Raw genomic sequence first — 15,182 nt, forward strand, 5'->3', positions numbered from 1 at the left:
TGCCTTCATGACATTGGCTTCTTGAAGTAGGATCATCTTCCTAAAATTTTGCCATCATCTGGATTTTTTTTTTAACATTTTATCTTGTTCCTTTATTACCTATAAAATAAATACTGGATCTGAAGGCTTGATTATGTCTAGATTAAACATTTTTGACAGCAGTACTTCATAGTTAAAATTGTCTGTTTCATATTGCATCATATCAGGAGACAGATATTATCAGGTTATTCCACTCTTAGGGATTCTAAGATTGATCACTGGGTTCAGGATGGCCACATTTCTTTATTAGAGAGTTATATTTTTTCCACCAAATAATCTGAGTGGGGGGATGGATGTGTGATACTATAAAATTTAGCAAAATTATAATTCTCTCTCAGTATTTCTGTAATGGTTTTCACATTAGTGGTGAGCCTGCCTGAATTAATTATTTAGAGACTATAAAATGCTAAATTTTCATTTCTGTTCTTTCTACATTTATTAGCTGCGTTCTTCTGTAAACAGAGTTTTACCCTCATCAGTTGGGACTATTGGCTACGTTGGAATATAGTTCCTACTAGAAATGCATGTACATCTTAATTTTCTTCCTTTAATTGCTAGTTTTCAAACTAAAGTCTTCTATAAAACTTACCTTCAGTGGTGACAAATAGGTTCTGTATGTGTGATGTTTCATTTTGTTTTTGATGAAAGTGGGGCTTTCTCTTTTTTGAGTATGATAGACCCATAGGATTTTATCTATTCAATGTGTGTCACTCAAGTTATGTTCATTATTCTTATTGACGCTCAGATTATTTCAATCTTGTCTGCCTACCCATTTTTTGTAATCACTTCTAGTGTGTTCATTTTGGGCATTCCATCTTTTAAATCTAAACATTTCATTACTATATAAGATATTTCTATTATCTGAACTATTTGGGAATCCACATAGGAGTTATTTTCTGCTGACGCTAATGGTAAGGATGATGTTTACTTTGGCTCCATTCCAGGAGTTTGGGCTTAAACTGGAAATCTCAGGTTCAGTCCCTCCACCAGAGCTGATACCAGCATCTGCTTACCTACACTGCTCCAGTGTTAGTTCACAGTTTTTGTTTTGTTTGTTTTTTTAATGATTTTTTTATTATATTATGTTAGTCACCATGTAGTACATCCCCGGCTTCCGATGTAAAGCTCGATGATTCATTAGTTGCATATAACGCCAAGTGCACCATGCAATACGTGCCCTCCTTACTACCCATCACCAGTCTGTCCCATTCCCCCACCCCTCTCCTCTGAGGCCCCCAGTTTGTTTCTCATAGTCCATAGTCTCTCATGTTTCATTCCCCCTTCTGATTACCCCCCTTTTCTTTATCCCTTTTCTTCCCCTACCGATCCTCCTAGTTCTTATGTTCCATAGATGAGAGAAATCATATGATAATTGTCTTTCTCTGCTTGACTTATTTCACTTAGCATTATCTCCTCCAGTGCCGTCCATGTTGCAGCAAATGTTGAGAATTCGTTCTTTCTGATAGCTGAGTAATATTCCATTGTATATATGGACCACAGCTTCTTAATCCAGTCATCTGTTGAAGGGCATCTCGGCTCCTTCCATGATTTGGCTATTGTGGACAATGCAGCTATGAACATTGGGGTGCATATGGCCCTTCTCTTTACTACGTCTGTATCTTTGGGGTAAACACCCAGTAGTGCAATGGCTGGGTCATAGGGTAGTTCAATTTTTAACTTTTTAAGGGACCTCCACACTGTTTTCCAGAGTGGCTGTACCAACTTGCATTCCCACCAACAATGTAGGAGGGATCCCCTTTCTCCACATCCTCTCCAACAATTGTTGTTTCTTGCCTTGTCTATCTTTGCCATTCTAACTGGCGTAAGGTGGTATCTCAGTGTGGTTTTGATTTGAATTTCCCTGATGGCTAATGATTTTGAACATTTTTTCATGTGTCTGTTAGCCATTTGTATGTCTTCATTGGAAAAGTGTCTGTTCATATCTTCTGCCCATTTTATGATTTGTTTATTTGTTTCTCGTGTATTGAGTTTGAGAAGTTCTTTGTAGATCTTGGATACCAGTCCTTTATCTGTGGTGTCCTTTGCAAATATATTCTCCCATTCCGTGGGCTGTCTCTTAGTTTTTTTGACTGTTTCCTTGGCTGTGCAGAAGCTCTTTATCCTGATAAAGTCCCATAAGTTCATTTTATCTTTTATTTCTCTTGCCTTTGGAGATGTGTCGTGAAAAAGGTTGCTCTGGCCGATGTCATAGAAGTTGTTGCCTATGTTCTCCTCTAGAATTTTGATGGATTCCTGTCTCACATTGAGGTCTTTCATCCATTTGGAGTTTATTTTTGTGTATGGTGTGAGAGAGTGGTCAAGTTTCATTCTTTTGCATGTAGCTGTCCAATTTTCCCAGCACCATTTATTGAAGAGACTGTCTTTTTTCCACCGGATGTTTTTTCCTGCTTTATCAAAGATTAGTTGCCCAAAGAGCCGAGGGTCCATTTCTGGGTTCTCTATTCTGTTCCATTGGTCGATGTGTCTGTTTTTGTGCCAGTACCATGCTGTCTTTGTGATCACAGCTTTGTAGTACAGCTCGAAATCCGGCATTGTGATGCCCCCAGCTTTGTTTTTCCTTTTCAACAGTTCCTTGGAGATTCGGGGCCTTTTCTGGTTCCATACAAATTTAAGGACTATTTGTTCCAGTTCTTTGAAAAATGTCCTCGGTATTTTGATCGGGATAGCATTGAAAGTGTAGATTGCTCTGGGTAGTATGGACATTTTAACTATGTTAATTCTTCCAATCCATGAGCATGGAATATTTTTCCATCTTTTTATGTCTTCCTCAATATCTTTCAAAAGTGATCTATAGTTTCTAGCATATAGGTCCTTTACGTCTCTGGTTAAGTTAATTCCAAGGTAACGCATGGTTTTTGGTGTTATTGTAAATGGGATGGATTCCCTAATTTCTCTTTCTTCAGTCTCGTTATTCGTGTATAGAAATGCAACTGATTTCTGGGCATTGATTTTGTATCCTGCCACCTTACTGAATTGTTCTATAACTTCTAATAGTTTGGGAGTGGATTCCTTTGGGTTTTCCATATAGAGTATCATGTCATCTGCAAAGAGAGACAGTTTGACTTCTTCTTTGCCGATTTGGATACCTTTGATCCCTTTTTGTCTTCTGATTGCTGTTGCAAGGACTTCTAGTACTATGTTGAATAATAGTGGCGAGAGTGGGCATCCTTGTCGTGTTCCTGATCTTAAGGGAAAGGCTTCCAGCTTTTCCCCATTGAGAATAATGCTTGCAGTAGGCTTTTCATAGATGGCTTTTATGAGATTGAGAAATGTACCCTCTATTCCTACACTCTGAAGGGTTTTAATCAGGAAAGGATGCTGTATTTTGTCAAATGCTTTTTCTGCATCAATTGAGAGGATCATATGGTTCTTGAGTCTTTTCTTGTTGATATGATGTATCACATTGATTGATTTGCGAGTGTTGAACCATGCTTGCATCCCAGGTATGAATCCCACTTGGTCATGATGGATAATCCTTTTAATGTACTGTTGGATTCTATTAGCAAGGATCTTGTTGAGGATTTTGGCATCCATATTCATTAGAGAAATCGGTCTGTAATTCTCCTTTTTGAGGGGGTCTTTGCCTGGTTTGGGGATCAAGGTAATATTAGCCTCATAGAATGAGTTTGGTAGCTTTCCTTCTGTTTCTATTTTTTGAAATAGCTTTAGGAGAATAGGTATTATTTCTTCTTTGAATGTTTGGTAGAATTCCCCAGGAAAACCGTCTGGGCCTGGAGTTTTATTATTTGGAAGGTTGTTTATCACTGACTCAATTTCTTCATAGTTAATTGGCCTATTTAAGAAATCTATTTCTTCCTGTTTCAGTCTTGGTAGTTTATAGGTTTCCAGGAAGGCCTCCATCTCTTCCAGATTGTTTAGTTTTTTGGCATATAGCTGTTGATAAAAGTTTCTAATAATCCTTGCAATTTCAATGGTGCTGGTCGTGACCTCTCCCTTTTCAGTCATAATTTTAATAATCTCAGTCCTTTCTCTTTGTTTTTGGACAAGTTTTGCCAGTGGTCTATCAATTTTATGGATTCTCTCAAAGAACCAGCTTCTAGTCCTGTTGATCTGCTCTACTGTGGTTCTGGTCTCTAATTCATTGATTTCTGCTCTAATCTTGGTCAACTCCTTCCTTGTCAGTGGGTTAGGCCTGTCCCTCTGTTGCTGTTCCAGTTTCTTGAGGTGAGAATATAGAAACTGCATTTTAGATTTTTCTATTCTTTTGAGTGAGGCTTGGATGGCTATGTATTTCCCCCTTAGGACTGCCTTTGCAGTATCCCATAGGTTTTGGACCGTTGTGTATTCATTCTCGTTGGTCTCCATAAATTGTTTAATTTGTTTTTTGATTTCCTGGTTTATCGAGTCATTCTTGAGCAGGATGGTTCTTAGCCTCCAAGTGTTTGAGTTTCTTCCAGGTTTTTCCTTGTGGTTGAGTTCCAATTTCAGAGCGTTGTGGTCTGAGAATATGCAGGGGATAATTTCAATCTTTTGGTATTGGCTGAGACCTGTTTTGTGTCCCAGAGCATGATCTATTCTTGAGAATGTTCCATGGGCATTTGAATAGAATGAGTATTCTTTGGTTCTGGGGTGTAGTGTTCTATATATATCTATGAGGTCCAACTCGTCGAGTATGGCATTCAAAGCCTTTGATTCTTTGCTTAGTTTTTGCCAGGGTGTTCTGTCTATTTCTGATAGTGGGGTGTTGAGGTCCCCTACTATTACTGTGTTCTTATCTATATGTCTCTTTATTTTGGTTAAGAGTTGGCTTGTGTATCTTGCTGCTCCCCTGTTGGGGGCATATATATTAATAATTGTCATATCCACTTGTTGAATACTTCCTTTAAGAATAATATAGTGCCCTTCTGTATCTCTCTCTATGGCCTCTAGTTTAAAATCCAGTCTATCTGATATGAGAATTGCTACTCCAGCTTTCTTTTGAGGTCCATTTGCGTGGAAGATGGTACTCCATCCCCTTACTCTAAGTCTGAATGCATCTTTGGGTTCAAAATGAGTCTCTTGTAGACAGCAAATGGATGGGTCATGTCTTTTTATCCAATCTGCAACCCTGTGGCGTTTTATGGGAGAGTTTAAGCCATTTAGATTGATAGAGATTATTGACAGATATGATTTTAATGATGCCATTTCTCTTTAAAGTCTTTGTATCGGTTGTGACTTGCTGCTCTGTATCACTCTTGGGGCCTTTTTACCTTTATAGAGCCCCCCTTAATATCTCCTGTAGGGCTGGTTTCGTGGTTACGAAATTGGTTAATGATTGGCGATTTTGGAACGTCTTTATTTCTCCATCAATTCTGAATGACAGCTTTGCTGGATAAAGGATCCTTGGCTGCATGTTTTTCTCTGAAAGAGCTTTAAAAATGCCCCCCCAAGCCTTTCTCTCATTCCAGGTCTCTGTAGACAGGTCTGACGTAATCCTGATACCTTTGCCTTGGTACGTGAGAAATTTCTTTGCCCTGGCCGCTTTCAATACTGTATCCTTGGATCTAATATTTGCGAATTGCACTATGACATGCCGTGGCGTAGGTTTGTCCTGGTTGAGCTTGGATGGGGTCCTCTCTGCCTCTTGGACACGAATGCTTGTTTCCCTTGCTAGATTAGGGAAGTTTTCAGCTACAATTTGTTCAAATATCTCTTCTAGACCTCTGTTTTTCTCCACCCCTTCAGGGATGCCGATGATTCTGACATTGGATCGTTTCATAGAGTCAGTAATCTCCCGTAATCTACATTCGTGGGCGTGGATTTTTTTAAGACCAGCTTCTATTTTCGTTTTTTCTTCTACTAACCCATCCTCCAATTCGCTAACGCGTTCCTCTGCCTCGGTGACCCTGGCCGTCAGAGCCTCTAGTTTTGACTGCATTTGGCTCATAGAATTTTTAATTTCTGTCAGATTCGCTCTCATTTCTGCCCTTAGGGATTCTATATTCTCAGTAACATTTTCGTTAATACTTTTTTCAAGTCTACTCATCATCTTGACCATTGTTGCTCTGAATTCCATTTCTGATAATTTGGTTACATCCATATCCATTAGTTCTGTGGCAGAGGCCACAGACTCATTGTCTTGTCTTTGCTGGGGAGGACTTCTCCTTCTCGTCATTCTGATGTGGAGAGATTGTGGGGTTGTCCAGAGCCCAAATTATTGACTGGGACCCAGGCCGTGCGCCCTTGTTTTATAGAAATTTTAGGGATGTGGGCTTCTTCTTTAAAGATTTTATTTATTTATTTGAGAGAGAGAGACAGTCATTAAGAAAGGGAACACAAGCAGGGGAGTGGGAGAGGTAGAAGCAGGCTCCCAGCGGAGAAGCCCGATGAGGGACTCCTTTCCTGAACACTGTGATCACGCCCTAAGCCGAAGACAGGCGCTCAATGACTGCGCCACCCACTTGCCCCGGATTGTGGGCTTCTTGATTTTTCAGCCTGCCTTCTGGGGGAGGGGCCTGCCCCGCCGATACTCAGGAAACCCTGTTTGGGTAGAGTCGCCGTGTCCCCTGCGAGGGGGGGTGGAGATGGTCACGCTGTGAGCCAGTATTTCCAGGCTTTTGTTCTCTGGTGGCTTTCCCCTGGCGGTCTGCTGTGCCTCTTCTGAGAGAGCAGCAGCAGCCGAAATTCAGCCTCTGTCTCAGAACAGAGGGATCGCGGACCGTTCTCCACTGATGTTCTGGCCACTTTAACTTTGTTTCTGTTGGTGCTGCTCAACCCTGCAGCGTCCCGGCATGTGCGCCCCACACCCGGCATCCCAGCCCTCACTTCAGGGCCGGCGCGTCTCTGTCCTTTGTGTTTCTAACACCGCCAGCCGCCTGCCGTCCCGCACGCGCTCCCAGAGCTCCCGGTCTTAGTCTGCTGTCTCGCGGGTGCCGTCCACGAGTCCGCCCGCTCCCCCGTGCAGGTGGCCCGCCAGCCGCCCTGCGCACGCTTCCGGAGTTCCCGGTCTCAGTCTGTTTCCAGTGAGCACACCGGAATTCCTGAGTTCCATGAGATGCTTGGTGGCGAGCGCCCCTGGCTCACGGTCTCAGTCTGCTGTCTCAAGGGTGCGGTTCTGCGGTCTGCCCGCTCCCCCATTCAGATGGCTACCGCTTCCCGGCGCCTGGACACAGCGGCTCCTTCCCCCTTCCGTTTATCTTCCAATATCTGCGTGCGGTTTCACAGCCCCCCGCTTCGTACCTCAATACTCAGCGCTGGAGATGTTCATTTGTAGAGATCCAGATGTATCTTCCTGCGTCTCAGGCTGATTCCGTGGATGTTCATGGTAGTCTGGTACCTATCCAGCTTGACTCAGGGACCGGCTGAAAAAGGGGTCCCCTACTCCTCCGCCATCTTAACTCCTCCCTCTCCTAGTTCACAGTTTTGTTTTGCTTTTGTTGATGATTGTGGTGTTGATGTGGGAGTCCCTTGGATTTCTCTTCCTGTGAGCTCAGCAGTTTAGTTAAAATTATGTTTTCATGCAGGTTCTAATTGTTTTATAGTAAGATTACTGTTAGACTATCTAATTCATTCATCCACCCTCAAGTGTTTACTTAGCCCAAGAAGGTTTTTTTCTGGTTTTGTGTGTTTGTTTAGTGTCCCTCTCCATTCTCTCTGTTTCTTCTCTGGAACTCAGATTAACAAGATGCTAGGTCCTCCCATTCTGTCTAATTTTTCTTTATACTTTGTAAATTTATTTCCTTCTGGTGAATTCTGGGAGTCACTTAGGTTGATATCAATTCTATCTTCATTCACATTTAGTCTGTTTTCATCCCATTTATTATACTTTTAATGATTATGACCTTTGTTTCTTTTGTGGCCACCTGTTGCTTGTTTTTAATGAACCTATCAGCCTTTGAAATCTGAAGATGTCATCAGATATCTTTTGTTTCCTATATTAAAACTACTTCTCCAGAAGTTAATTTTTTGGGGCTGGTTTTTAATTCTTTTTCTTTTTTAAGATTTATTTATTTATTTTACAGAGAGAGAAAGAGAGAGTGGGGGGGGCAGAGGGAGAGGGGAGAGAGAATCTCAAGCAGACACAGTGATGAGCGTGGAGCCCCACACAGGGCTCGATCCCACAACCCTGAGATCATGACCTGAGCTGAAACCAAGAGTTGGACACTCAACTGACTGAGCCACCAAGGAGCCCCACTTTTTAATTCTTTAAAAAAAAAAAATCTTGTTTTTTAAATTTTTTATGTGTTTGTTGACTCTTAATTGTCTATAATTGTAGATGTCTCTAAATTGATGTTTTTGTTAAATGCAGCCTTATCTCTTTAACTCAAGGGAGAATCCCTACTTTGCTAATAGTGAATGCAGGTTCTGATTTACAGGAGCCCTACTTCAATGGCAGAAGGTGGGAGAGAAGGAAACTTGACCGGAGAGATTTTCTATAGGGTATATGGATAGTTTGTCTTCTAGGCACTACTGGGAGTGCCTTCTCTAGTGATTACTGTAAGTTAATTGAGAGCACTGCCCTGATCTCCTTGTCTCAGTATTTATTAATGGACTCTCCAAAGTTAAAACTTCTGGAAATCTATTCTTATGGCTTAGCCTAAGGGCAACAGTTTGCTCATTTACCATCTTCTGGAATTCTGCCTATACTGGAATTAATGTGACGTTCTGCTGAAAAGCCTCACTTTTTTAAAGGCCTTTTCTTTCTTTCTTTTTTTTTTTAAGATTTATTTATTTATTTGACAGAGAGAGAGACAGCCAGTGAGAGAGGGAACACAAGCAGGGGGAGTGGGAGAGGAAGAAGCAGGCTCCCAGCGGAGGAGCCTGATGCAGGGCTCAATCCCAGAACGCTGGGATCATGCCCTGAGCCGAAGACCGACACTTAACGACTGCGCCACGCAGGCACCCCTTAAAGGCCTTTTCTTTGGTTAGATTTTACCATCAGTTTGAGCCTATCTATTTTTAAACCATTTGTGGATTTTTCATAGTTCTGATCTGCTAGTGGCACCCATTCTGGCTTTTCAGTATTGCGGTTAGCTTATTTTTAGAGTTACTTTGTCATTTCATTGGGATTTGAAGAGGAAGAGTCAGGTAAAACCATCTTCATTAGAAATTTAAGGTCATCTTTGACTTCTCTCACCTACAGAGAATGAATTGCCAAATGACTACTGATTCTTCCTCTGTAACAGCTCTTCTGCCTGTGCTCATTTCCTGTTTCTGTACCTTCCACATTAGTCCAGATACTCATTTCTTATTTTAATGATCACCTGACTTGTCAGTGCTTTTTTTCTCACCTTGGTATAGGCTGTACGTCCTAACAAATCAATCTTCCCATCAGTCATCTATGAGAAATGACACCTGGGAATCTTTAAAAACGAAGTTCAGATTTCTTAACCTGGTTTTGAAGACTTCCTACCATTTATTATACCCAATCTTTCTTTCTAACTTTGTTCTGTTAATTCTGTGTGTAAAACTCTCTGTCCAGGGGGGCCTGGGTGGCTCAGTTGGTTAATTGTCCCACTCTTGATTTCAGCTCAGGTCATGATCTCTGGGGCATGAGATCGAACCCCATGTCGGGCTCCGTGCTCAGCGGGGAATCTGCTTGAGATTCTCTCCCTCTGCCCCTCCCCCCACTCACATGCTCGCTCTTTCAAAAAAATAAATCTTAAAAAAAAAGCAAACCTCTGGTTCAGTTGTCCTCTCTTTGATGAATCCTTTCCTCATTGTCTCTAGAGCCCAAAGTAACCTCTTACTCCTTGAAATTTCCTTTAGTTCTGTACCTCTGTAATGCCCTTCGTGCTTTCAACTATACAGAACATGTTGTGTAGCATCTGGTCTCTCATTAGGCTGCACTTTTTCTTAGATCACTGTCCATATCTTAATTTTGTTGAGATCCTCCACAGGAGGTAGTTTAGTAACCTCACATATTATAGATAGCTAGAAAAATTTTATTTACTCAATGGAGGAAAATATGTTTAGATTTATAAACCACTAAATTATTAAATTTTTAGAATATGATTAACTTTCTTTTATAGAGATTGGTCATATTTACTGTGATCTCTTAGATATTCCTCCTAGTGAAGTACATGCTTAACCAGTGACCTCATACTAAAGATTTATAATAATTTTGTGCCCATTGAAGTAGAAATTATAGACCAAAATTGAGTTTCTGCTTTCTAAATAAGTAAACACAGACAGGAAAATTTAGTCAAGGTATATTGAAACAAATATATATATATATATATCAGTGGATATATTTAAAATACTGATACCATAATTATGAAACGAAGTATGACTAAGGAAGAAAATTTGACTTAAATGTGCTTACATTATAAAAATTATACTGCTATTCAGTGTTATTTTACTTTTATTATCAGATTTATTTTAAGATAAAGGTCTTTTACTAAAATAGTATTTGAAATTAGTAGGACTGAGTAACAGATGGAATGCTCTCTTGACCTTAGTATGAATAATTAAACGGTACTCCCCAGTACATGAGGTACTTTTTCTTTTTTGTCCACAAGCATAAAATAAAATTATCAGTTAATCAGTTACATGGAACTGGCACAATATGAGATGTAGTAATCACTACCTAGTAACAGATTAGTCTCACACAGTATTAACTCTGACTAACATTATGACTTAGAATTAGAAATCCTAATTTCTACATAATTATTGACATTATTGAAAAAGCCTAACATACATGTTAATATAGCTATAATATGTGCTTTTTTTCATATTATGTTTAAGTGAATGAAAAGAATACTCTCCAGGAAGAAAATAAAAAGCTTTCTGAACAGCTGCAGCAGAAAATTGAGTAAGTACTTTTCCTTAATTGCAGCAGAAAATTGAATATTTTCCCTCAGCTTTTCTTCCTTTATTACACTTAGCTATACAAACTGTAAAGATATTAAGAGTTGCAGGTTTCAGTTTTAAAAATGGTACCGTTTTCTGCAATAATATAAAGAAAATCACTTTTTGTGTTTTGGGAGTATACATGAAGAATGTACATTTATCTATTAGGCTAATGTATGCATAAAGGAAAAAAATTTAATGTAAAACATTTTAATTTTTATAATTATTTGAAACATTTATATTTTATTTTTTTAAAGATTTATTTATTTATTTGAGAGAAAGAGCATGAGCTGGGGTGGGGGTTGCGGGGAACCCAAAGTGGGGCCCAATCTCACAACTCTGAGACCATGACCTGAGCCAAAACCAAGAGTCGGACACTCAACCGACTGAACCACCCAAGTGCCCCTGAAATACTTCTATTTATATAAATATTTGAGTTTTATTACCTTTTCAGCCCTGACCCAAAAGCTTCATAAAAGCAATCTGAATAAGTTCTTCCTCTTACACACTTTTCAGGCCTGGGGAACATCTTCCTTTTTCTGTTCCTCTCCCCCCCATTTCTCTTAAAGAATAAAAATAATAACTTACATTCTGTGTGCCTATTACTCTTCTTTGTGCGTTATGTTTATTATATCTAATCCTCACTATGATTCCTCAAGGTAGTTTTTATTATCTCTGCTTTTATAGACCAGGAAACCAAAGGTCACAAAAGTCAAATAACTTGCCAACATCTCACAGCTGGTAGGGTAAATAAGTCTATCACTCCAACCCGTATCTTTTGACTTAAAGGCCCCTGTTTTTTCCATTATTCAACAGTATCTCAAAAAAAAAATCAGTTTTTCTGGATATGGTCTGACTGTCACAGAGCTGAGATATGGCCAATTCTTAGTTCCCATTTATATAAAGCTTATGAAATATTTTTTAAGAGTTAGGATTCAGGATAGTCTTAATGGTTTTATAGGGCTCTTAAAGATTCTATTGCATTTGAGTGGACATCTACAAAAACTTTGGTAAACTGTGCAGGTGTGACACATGATTATGGCTTTATTATGGCTTAGAATATTTGTTGTCTTATGTATAAACACATCTTACAGGTGGAATTAGCATCCTTATTGGTATATACTTTTACGTAGTGGATATCCAGTAGGATTTTGATATCCTCCCCTGTTATCAGTCCACTAAATATTAGTAGCGAAGGGAATTTTGAAGGAGGATGATTGTCAGATGAGGAAAGAAGGCTATAGGATCAGACTGAGATTATCAAACATCACATATGAAAATGTCAACACTTTCCAGTCTTACTCCTACTGCATGTTGAGGTAAGGGTAGAACATACATCCACAGTGGTTTACATATGATCCTAAAATCCAAAAGTTTTTTTTTTTTTTTAATGGTATTTACAACCTAATCTCACCTCAACTCACAGGACGCTGTTTATATAGTCCTTATCAGTCCCACCTCGTGAGCAATCCTGTGCTTTGCTGTGAAAAAGGCAGTGTGCTTGACGACAGGATGATGCCTCAGGCTGCACTGGAGCTGTTATGTAATAAGATGTGTATGCTCCATATTACCCTTCATGTTAAAAAAAAAATCTGAATTCCAATTCATATCTGGTTCCAAAGATTTCAGATAAGTGATTGTTGATCTACATTAATTAATGTTTTGTGAAGTGATTTACATGTAGCTTATGGTATTCTGAACACTTCAGCCTTGATATTTATGAATACCAAAGATAAACAAGATAATGAGCATGTAGAGGTTAATACAGGATCAGAGAGGTGATTGCCTCCAAAACCAGGGCACAGAAAGTGAATTGAAACTGGATAATGTCATTTGCTTGGTGAAATATGAATTTGAATTCATTGAGAATTAGTTTATTTTTAGTGTTCTGTAAGTCACAGATTTTTGTTAAAGCTCACTGGTATTCTAGAAAAGAAATAAAAGCTGAAGTTTGAAATTACAATAAAGAGTAACCATACAGATGAGCTTCAAGGTATGCATCTTTTATTTCAGACATGTCTGAATCAGAACAGTGTAGGGGCTTGTCTAGTGTGTATTTAAGTTCTCTTCTGAAATTTAAGATAGTTGTTATTCTCATAAGCCAGCCTCTTTTGTAACTTGCTCTCCTAAACAAATTTACTTTTGCTTGGCAGTTTAAAAAAATGGCAAGTATTATCTTTTCTTTGACTACCTAAAGCACTGTGACATTAGGCTATTAGTGCCTGAAATTCCCCTGAACTTTAGAAAAAACATTTGACTTGTATCTCTGCTTGTTGAATGCAGTAATTCTCACCTAAGCTGGTTTTGATGTTACAGAAAGCTTATATGGTAGGACAGTTATTTAGTGACACTATAGTAAGAAATTATTCAGATAAAATGTGCTGTTATAAAGTGTTAAAAAAAATGTGTGGGTATGTATACGTATACATATATTCAAGTCACAGAAAGCAATAAGTAAGCTAAGTGTCGAGGTCATGGCTCTTTCTGTTTTGGGGAATGGATGTCCTGGATTAGTGAAGGTCAAAGCAATCTATACATACTCAAGGACTGTGAGATTCATTTCATTTTCACCCTTTTCCAAATTAAATTCCTTATATACCTTCTTTAACAAATAGCCATTGTTTGAACACCTCTACTATAAGTTTAATCTCTCAAGCCTGTTTAGTTTTAGTGAGATATTATTAGAAACTTCCGTCTAAGTTTGTGTAGAAATCATTCTACTTACAGGTTATTTGTTGATTCTGATTTTGCCTTCTGGGAGCATCTGGAACAAGTTTTACCCCCTCTTCTACTTTGCATTCATGAAGACAACTGTCAGGGCCCTCCTGAGTCTTACTCTTCCTTAGGGTAAATATCCTCTGTTCATTAACTGTTCCTCAGGAGGCATTACTTCAAGACTTCAAAGGACCATTTGTCTTTAATGTTTTAGTTTGTCAATATCCTAATTAAGAACTCAGTATTCTAGGGGTACCTGAATGGCTCAGTCCTTAAGCGTCCTCCTCTTGATTTCAGCTCAGGCCATGATCTCAGGGTTCTGAGATCGAGCCCCGTGTTGGTCTCCACACTCAGCAGAGAGTCTGCTTGAGATTCTCTCTCTCCCTCTCCCTCTGCTCCTCCTCACCACAATATGACTAAAGTTTCAGTCAGACTTTTCTGACTGTTGTGTTGAGAGTAGATTGTAAGTCAAATGTTTTTACAAGATTAATTTTTCCTCACACAGATTTATATCTTAATTTCCTGGGTAATATCAATATTACTTGTAGTCTATAATCCTATATTCTATACTAAGGAAAATCTTTAGAGCTAATATCTACTTGTTAACTGTCTTATTCTGGAAAAACAGAGTAAGCTAAGGTCATATGAGAAAGCCTTATAAATTAATGGAGTGTGAAATCTACCTGACCTTGCTTTAACTAATTACGTCACAGGCTATCTGCCTATTAGTCATGAGAATTCAACCTGGAACATGAATGAGTCACAAGAAATTGATTTCCCGGCAGAATCCATCTATAAGTAGCGGGGATCACAAAAGGAAAACAAAAACAAAACCCAAATACCCCTAGATCTAATTAGAGGTGTCTAAACTAAGTAAACAAGTGCTGGCTGTGTCCTCTATTGTCATAAAAGGAAAAAAAAACCAAAACAACTTCCATGTAGTAACCAAGTCTCTTTTTTAAAGCATTAGGTCTGATTTTTGAGAAACAGTAAAAGTTCATGCTGTAGCTTTAGTTAATTATGCACGCTGGTCAACTTTCTTCTACTTTTCTAATAGCACAAGAGTAAAATTTTTTTGATTGTGTGTTTTATTTGTTGGCCTTCCCTTAAATTCCTTTCAAAACAACTTTAGTTTTTTCTCAAGACATATAAAGATCCAGGGTCTCCCTCTGTAAAGAGTCTACAAAAAAGTTTTTAACCTTTAGCTTTTCTCCTCTAAAGAACTTACAGTTAGTTAAAACATAATTTAAACTTAAGCAGTTATAGCCATCAGGTTTACTTAAACATTCTGATTTTCAGAAAAAGGAATAGATCCCTACAATACAAACTAGTGAGTCTGATACACTGATCTCTTAGAACCAGTATGAGTTTGTAATACAAATAATTCAAGTAAGACTAATTTTAATTCTGAGGAATGTTTTATTGTAAATGAAGCTCTCACAGGAAGGCATGTGACAATGATTCCCTTGATATCTCCTGAAGAATGATAATGAAGGAAATATATAGTAGTATGCCTCAGGGCTCCATCCTCAGGCAGATTTTGCTCAACACTTTATTAATGATTTTGATGAAGGGCACTAATGGAATATTCATCAAATTTGTGGAAGACATAAAGC

General features: G+C 38.8%; 1 protein-coding gene across 13 annotated transcripts in view; it reads left to right on the forward strand.

The window, feature by feature from the left end:
• RBBP8 (RB binding protein 8, endonuclease) overlaps nucleotides 1–15,182 on the forward strand; it is a 111,236-nt gene that overhangs the window by 59,625 nt on the left and 36,429 nt on the right. For 12 of the 13 annotated variants that reach the window (XM_019796416.2, XM_034642703.1, XM_002912655.4 and 9 more), the window contains one exon: nucleotides 10,747–10,813. The exons of the other annotated variant lie outside the window; for it this stretch is intronic. In XM_019796416.2, coding sequence (XP_019651975.1) covers nucleotides 10,747–10,813 — 67 coding nt within the window. The remainder of the gene's footprint in view (nucleotides 1–10,746; nucleotides 10,814–15,182) is intronic. 13 annotated transcript variants of the gene reach the window in all.

The sequence above is a fragment of the Ailuropoda melanoleuca genome, chromosome 14, assembly GCF_002007445.2.
Source record: "Ailuropoda melanoleuca isolate Jingjing chromosome 14, ASM200744v2, whole genome shotgun sequence".
NCBI lineage: Eukaryota > Metazoa > Chordata > Mammalia > Carnivora > Ursidae > Ailuropoda > Ailuropoda melanoleuca.